Source organism: Dipodomys ordii, unplaced genomic scaffold (genome assembly GCF_000151885.1).
Source record: "Dipodomys ordii isolate 6190 unplaced genomic scaffold, Dord_2.0 Scaffold7, whole genome shotgun sequence".
Taxonomy (NCBI): domain Eukaryota; kingdom Metazoa; phylum Chordata; class Mammalia; order Rodentia; family Heteromyidae; genus Dipodomys; species Dipodomys ordii.
In genome coordinates, this window is record NW_012267223.1 from 18,334,941 (window position 1) to 18,342,633 (window position 7,693).

The window sequence follows — 7,693 nt, forward strand, 5'->3', positions numbered from 1 at the left end:
TGAACTCTGGGCCTGGGCGCTGTCCCTCAGCTCCTCAGCTCAAGGCCAGTGCTCTACCACTTGAGCTACAGTGCCACTTCCGGTTTTCTGGTAGTTTATTGGAGATAGGAGTCTCACAGTCTTTCCTGCCCAGGCTGGCTTTGAACTGTGATCCTCAGATCTCAGCCTCCTGAGTAGCTAGGATTACAGGGGTGAGCCACCAGCGCCTGGCTTCTGGCTTTTTTCTTTTTGCTTATGTGATGCTGAGGAATGGAACTCAGGGCCTCAGGCATGCAAGGCAAACGCTCTACCACTGAGCCACCTTTCCAGCCCTAGTCAAGAATTTTAAGTTGCAACTAACAGAAACCCATTCAAATTTTATACATAATAACTATGAACTTTTAATATAATTATATAATACTACTCATTGTTTTCACAATACTAGTCTCACATATATCATTTTATTCAACTAAATTAAAATTGGTAATCATCCATCGTTACAGTGATGGTGGGGAATTTCAACTTACCTGTGGCTCCTCTAAGACCCTTAGAGGCAAAAAGACAATCTTGGCTTCCCATCGCCATAATGCTAGACAATGCAGGCCCACCTTTCCATAGGTGCACGCACATGCGTGTTCTAGAGTAGAAAGTGTCCCAAATGGTTTCCAAATATCTCTGCCTCCAGGTGTCCACACACACAATTGAGCAGCCTGTTCTTTCACTGTCTGTGGCTAGCTCATACATAACATTTTTTTTTCTGAGACAAGTTAATAAAAGACATTGAGTTTACTCTTGGTGGAATTCCTAGATGATTTACTCTGTGGCAGTGAATTGGCATGTCATGAATTGAGACCCAGGTAAGGAGGACCCACAGCCTCCAGCTAACAGGATGTGGATCTTAGTCCCTAAATCAAACCTTCCATGGGTTATACTTCCTTTCATTAAAATGTAGTTTCTGGGCTAGCACATAGCTCAGTGGCAATGCACTTGCCTAACAAGTGCAACCCCTTAGGTTTGATCCCCCCCCCAAAAAAAAGCCTGTAATCCTAACTACTCAGGGGACTGAGATCTGAAGATCATAGTTCAAAGCCAGCCCAGACAGGAAAGTCCATGAAACTCTTATCTCGAATACTCAGGGCCTCATACCTGCTAGGCTAGTATTTTACCACTGAGCCATGCCCCCAGCCCTTAAAATACACTTGTGTTCACTAAATCAGTAGTTTATGTTAACATCTAGGAAGCTTATGATTGCTATTTTATTATGGTGCAAAAGAGTGAACCCAGGGCCTTCCTCATGGAACATAAGCACTCAACCATTGCTATACAGCCAGCTCTGTTATTTTCAGAGCCCAATGATACAATCTCATTATGCACAAGATCCCAGGGTCCACAGGATCCCAGGTAGCACCACAAAAAATACATTGCATAAACGTATAATTTGTTAGTTGACTCTGAACTAATTATTTCAGCTTACCATCCTTCCTTCCTTCCTCAATTCCCTTCCCTTTTCTTTCCTTTCTTCTTTCCTCTCTCCTTCTTTCCCTCCCTTTCTTTCTTTCCTTTCTTTCTTTGTATCAGGCTCGAACCCATGGATTCATACATGTAAGGCAGACACTCTACCACTAAGCTAAGCAATATACCCTCATTTACTATTTTAATCCATACATAAAATATTTTACCCCATGAAACTCTAAGAAGTATGATTTTAAGCCAGATGCCTATGGCTCACACCTGTAATCCTAGCTATTCAGGAGGCTGAGATCTGAGGGTGACAGCTCAAAGCCTGCTTGGGTAGGAAAGTTTGTGAGATTCTTATCTCCATAAAAAACTACCAAAAAGCTAAGGGTAGAGTTGTGGCTCAAGTGGTAGAGCACTAGCCTTGAGCAAAAGAAAATCAGGGGGCTGGCAAGATGGCTCAGTGGTAAAGTGCTTGCCTTACATGCATGAGGTCCTGGGTTCGATTCCTCAACACCACATACACAGAAAAAGGCAGAAGTGACACTGTGATTCAAGTGGGAGAGTGCTAGCCTTAAGCAAAAGAAGCTCAGGGGCAGTGTTCAGGCCCTGAGTTCAAGCCCCAGGGGAAGGAGAAAGAAGAAGGAAGAAGAAGAAGGAGGAGGAGGAGGAGGAGGAAGATCGAGTATCTGGAACCTAGTAGGATAATCTAATATTTGTTCTAAATAAGGAAAAGAGCTGGACAGGTGGCTCATGCCTGCAATCCAAGCTATTCCAAGGCTGAGCTCTGAGGATTGTGGTTGGAAGTCAGCTCCAGCAAGAAAAATCCTTGAGACGTATGTGTGTGTGTGTGTGTGTGAACTCAGGACCTGAGCTTTTTTGCTCAAGGAAGGCTAGTACTCTAGCTCTTTAAGTCCACAGTTCCACTTTCTGTTTTCTGGTGGTTAACTGGAGATAAAAGTCTCATAGCTATTCCTGCCCAAGCTGCCTTTAAACCAAGATTCTCAGATCTCGACCTCCTGAGTAGCTAGGATTATTAGTGTGAGCTAAGGATGCCCGGTCTCTGACATTCTTATCTCCAATTAAGCTTCAAAAAGGAGGGAAGTAGAGCTATGGCTCAAATTGTACAGCCTTGGCCTTAACGGGGAGAAGGGGAATAGCTGGGAATGTGGCTCATTGGTAGAGTGCTTGCCTAGCATGCATGAAGCCCTGGGTTCAATTCCTCAGTACCACATATACAGCTGGAAGTGGCACCGTGACTCAAGTTGTAGAGTATTAGCCTTGAGCAAAAGAAGCTCAGGGATAGTGCCCAGGCTCAGAGTTTGAGCCCCAGGACTGGCAAATAATATTAACAATAAAAATAAAATGTTTAATACTTCAGGGGGCTGGGAACATGGCTTAGTGTTAGAGTACTTACTTGGAATGCAGGAAGCCCTGAATTCAACTCCTCAGTACCACATAAAGAGAAAAGGTCAGAAGTGGAGCTGTGGCTCAAGTGGTAGAGTGCTAACCTTGAGCAAAAGAAGCTCAGGGACAATGCTCAGGCCCTGAGTTCAAGCCCCAGGACTAACAAAAAAAGAAAGAAACAAAACCAAAAAACCTTAGGGTTAGCAGGGTTCAGTGCCAGTGGCTTTCACCTAACCCTACCTACTCAGGAGGCTGAGATCTGAGGATCACAGTTTGAAGCCAGCAGGGACAGAAATTTCTAGTCCATGAAACTCTTTTTTTTTTTTTTTTGCCAGTCCAGGGGATTGAACTTAGTGTCTGGGTGCTGTTCCTGCGCCTTTTTATTCAAAGCTAGCACTCTACCACTTGAGCCACAGTTCTACTTCTGGCTTTTTGGTGGAGGGTTGGGCATTGGTAGCTCTTACCAGTAATTCTAGCTACTCAGGAGGCTGAGATCTGAGGATCATGGTTTGAAGCCAGTTTGGGCAGGAAAGTCCATGAGACTTTTATCTCCAACTAACCACCAAAAGGCAGAAGTGAGCCATAGCTCAAGTAGTAGTGTGCTATCTTTGAGCACCCAAAAACCTCAGGGACCGCAAGCCAAGCTCTAGCCAAGCCGCAGTTCAAGCTCTAGGACCAGTGCATGCACGTGTGTGTGTGTGTGTGTGTCCTTTTTTGTTTGTTTATTTCTGGTTGCTCATAGAGCATGAACTCAGAACCTTAGTATGGACCCTGAGCTCTTTTTTTTTTTTTGGTCAGTCCTGGGGCATAGTAGGCAAGCATTCTATACCACTAAGCCACATTTCCAGCCGGACCCTGAGCTCTTTTTTTTTTGCTGGTTGTGGGGCCTGAACTCTGGGTCTGGGCGCTGTTCCTCACCTCTTCAGCTCAAGGCTAGCACTCTACCACTTGAGACACAGCACCACTTATGGATTTTTTTCTGCTTATGGGGTGCTGAGAAATCGAACCCAGGGCCTCATGCATGCAAGGCAAGCATGCTACTACTGAGCCACCTTCCCAGCCCATGGACCCTGAGCTCTTTTGCTCAAGGCTAGTGCTGTGTCACTTAGAGCCACAGCTCCACTTCAGGTTTTCTGGTGGTTAATTAGAGATAAGTCTCACAGACTTTCCTGCCTGGGCTGGCTTTGAACTGTGGTCCTCAGATCTCAGCCTCCTGAGTAGATAGGAGCTACAGGCATGAGCAACAAGCACCTGGCTCTGTGCTTTTTTTTTTTTTTTGCCAGTTCCGGGGCTTGAACTCAGGTCCTGAGCACTGTCCCTGAGCTTCTTTTGCTCAAGGCTAGCACTCTACCACTTGAGCCACAGTGCTACTTCCAAGCCTTTCTGTTTACATGGTATTGAGGAATCGAACCCAGGGCTTCATGCATTCTAGGTAAGCATTCTATCAATAAGTCACATTCCCAGCCCCAAAACAATCTGTTTTATTTATTTTTGTGCATGTGGTACCAAGGAATTGGACCCAGGGCCTGATTAGCCATAAAACAGCAATCTTGGGGCTGGAAGGTGGCTCAGTGGTAGAGCACTTGCCTCGCATGCCTAGGGCCCTGGGTTCGATTCCTCAGCACCACATAAGCAAAAAGAAAAAAAAAAGCCGGAAGTGGTGCTGTGGCTCCAGTGGTAGAGCGCTAGCCTTGAACTTAAGAGCTGAGGCACAGCGCCCAGGCCCAGAGTTCAGGCCCCACGACCGGACCCCAAAAAAAAAAAAAAAAACAGCAATCTTCAGCTAGGTGCTGGTGGCTAATGCACATAATCCTAGTTACTGTAACCCTATGTAATCCTAGCTGATATCTGAGGATCATAGGTCAAAGACTGCTCAGGAAGGAAAGTCCATTAGATTTTTAGCTCTAATTCACCACCAGGAAACCAGAAGTGGTGCTATGGCTTAAAGGGTACAGCATTAACATTGAGCAAAAGAGCTCAAGGATAGCACCCAGATCCTGAATTCAAGCCCGACTGGCCCCCAGCCCCCTCAAAAAAGAAACTGCAGGGCTGGGAAGGTGGCTCAGCAGTAGAGTGGTTGCCTTGCATGCTTGAGGCCCTGGGTTCGATTCCTCAGCTCTACATAAGCAGAAAAAGCCGGAAGTGGCGCTGTGGCTCAAGTGGTAGAGCGCTAGCCTTGAGCTGAAGGGCTGAGGGACAGCGCCCAAGCCCAGAGTTCAGGCCCATGACCAACCAAAAAATAAATAAATAATTTATTTATTTTCAAAGTCTTGTTAAATTGCCAAGCTGCCCCTGACCTTCTACCAAATAGCTAGGATTACAGGTGTTTACCCACCATACCCAGCTGTTCCAGAGGGTTTTGGGGGTTTTTTTGGGGGGAGGGGGGTTTGGTCGTTTTTTTTGTTGTTTTTGTGGGGAGTTTTTTTTTTTTTTTCAAGAGGCAATGACCTGCAGGTCTTTATTCTAGAATACGAAGGGCCATGTTGCATCCACCCACCCCCAAATTTTACCCTTTCATTAATGGGGTCCCTCCATAGTCTCTTTTATGACAGGGAGCTTTTGAAAACGGGTCAAACCCAGGAGATTCTTAAATTTGCTCCCTCCCCCCTCTCCCTCCCCAATACTATTATTTATAGAATTCACTCTTACAATGGCGGTGGAAGACCTGAGTTTTTTGTTTAGTTTTTTTGTTATGTTGGTTATGTTTTTTGGTTGTGGGGCTTGAGCTGTGGGCCTGGACACTGTCCTTGAGCTCTTCAGCTCACAGTGAGCACTCTACCACTTGAGCCACAGTGCCACTTCCTGTTTTCTGGTGGCTTATTGGAGATAAGAGTCTCACAGACTTTCCTGCCAGTTTGTTTTTTTTGAGTAGTTAATTGGAGATGAGTTTCATGGGAGACTTTTCTGCCCTGATTGGTTTCCAACAGTAATCCTCAGATCTCAGCCTCCTGTCCAGAGTTTTAAAAGATGAGAGGAGAGAGAGGGAGAGAGAGAGAGAGAGAGAGAGAGAGAGAGAAATTGCTAGGTATGGATGGCTCATGCCTATAATCCTGCTACTTAGAGGAGACTGAGATCTGAGAATCTCAGAAGCCAACCACCTCAGTAAAGTCTGTTCAAGAGCCCCAGGATTCACAAAAAGAGGAAAAAGAAGAAGGAGGAGGAGGAGGAGAAGAGGAAGGGAGGGAGGGAAGAAGGAAGGAAGGAAGGAGGGAGGGAAGGAAGGAAGGAAGGAAGGAAGGAAGGAAGGAAGGAAGGAAGGTCAGTAATATGTTTTTAATCCTTAAAGCTTATTATAATTTTTGGTGCCAGTCCTGGGGTTTGAACTCAGGGCCTGGGCACTGTCCCTGAGCTTCTTTTGCTCAAGGCTAGCACTCTGCCACCTGAGCCACAGCTCTACTTGAAGCTTTTCCGTTTATATAGTACTGAGGAATGGAACCCAGGGCTTCCTGTATGCTAGGCAAGCACTCTACCTACCACTCAGTCACCTTCCTAGCCCCTCTGAAAAGAAGGCAAAAATTAAACTTGCAATTTGGACTTTTGTTGTTGTTGTTGTTGTTGATATTATGGTAACTCTTACAGGCAGGCTGGGGGGAGGGGATGTGGTGGGAGAAAGGGACCAGGGGAGGGAACCGAAAAGAGGGACCTAACTACCAAGCAGCTGGATGTGAAAAGCAAGTTTCCAAAATCCCCAGGCTGTGCGCGCTGGCTGCTTTTAGTGGCCCCCAAACCTGGCCGCTCCCCGCGCACCTGTTTTTGCAACAGGGCGGGACGGGCGGGGGGGGGCGGGGGGGAAGGGGAGGGCGGTCATGGAGTCCCCACTCAGGTCGCCAGCCGCCACTGGGGTCTGCCCGCGCACATCCTGCCCACAAGCGCTCACCCACTTGCTCTGCCCTGGGGACATCGGGAACACTCACTCGTTGGAAATCATCCCGAATCGCACAGCCCGCGATGGCCGGAGGCTCTAGGGGCCAAGCAGCCCCCCCGCAGACAGCCCAGCGCCGGGGCCACACGGATAGGTTGTCCCTGAGTCCCGCAGGTGGAGGAAGCTGTCCGAGCTTGGGGCGACGCCCGCCTTTGTGTCCTTCCCCCCCCCCCCCCCCCCCATCCCCGCCCAAGACCTGGGCCAGGCCGGCCCAGCATCTCGAGTCCAATAGATTTTGCGCACACACGGCCGGCCAGTGCCCCGGGCACTCCCAGAAGGCGACTGGGTGGCACCGAACCTGGAGTGTGGTACTTACTAGGTAAGTGGTGAGCTCAGACCTAAATGCTTTATTTACGTGGGGCCTTTATTTCACAGTCCCAAGTTTGAGTCCCACTGTCAGATCAGGAAGCAAGGAGCAGGGATTCAGATTACCTGGGATTCAAATCAAATCTGGAGGATCGAGTGAGCGTTACTCCCCTCCTCCCCCTTGGACTCAGCTCAGAATCAAACCCGCTCTGTTGTCCCCAGGCTGGCATGGTTCCGCCGCCTGATTGCTTCCAGTGGACCACCCAGCCCCCAGTCTCCACGGCTGGAGACCCGGTGGGTTCTGGATTCAGCTGACGGAATGAGAGTGGGGCTGGGCAGAGAGCAAGGCCAGATCCATCTCCTTCCCACCAGGAAAAAAAAACAGCAGCAGGACCACGCCTCTCCCCGCCCCAAACCCCAGCCCCTACCCCGTTCAGCTCCAGGCAGCCGCTCTGTGAGGTTAACCTGGGCGCACACTGTGCCAGCGCCCTCAACTCAGGTGTTTCTCTCCTGAAGCACCTGTTCTCTCCTGACCCACCTGCTTCTCTGGCGCCGCTCTTTCCCTCACTTGGACCTCTATTTCCTGCTCAGGATTTTTTCTCTACAGGGAAGTACAATTCTGAA

At 48.2% G+C, this 7,693-nt stretch overlaps 1 protein-coding gene across 2 annotated transcripts in view; it reads right to left on the reverse strand.

The window, feature by feature from the left end:
* Nucleotides 1–7,337, reverse strand: part of B4galnt2 (beta-1,4-N-acetyl-galactosaminyl transferase 2) — a 30,053-nt gene extending 22,716 nt beyond the window's left edge. Inside the window, exon 1 of one of the 2 annotated variants that reach the window (XM_013037753.1) lies at nt 7,274–7,337. In XM_013037753.1, coding sequence (XP_012893207.1) covers nt 7,274–7,299 — 26 coding nt within the window. In that variant the 5' untranslated portion in view covers nt 7,300–7,337. Of the gene's footprint in view, nt 1–6,755; nt 6,864–7,273 lie in introns of those variants that run through there. The other variant, XM_013037754.1, reaches the window with a different exon arrangement.
* Between the last annotated feature and the right edge of the window lie 356 nt (nt 7,338–7,693).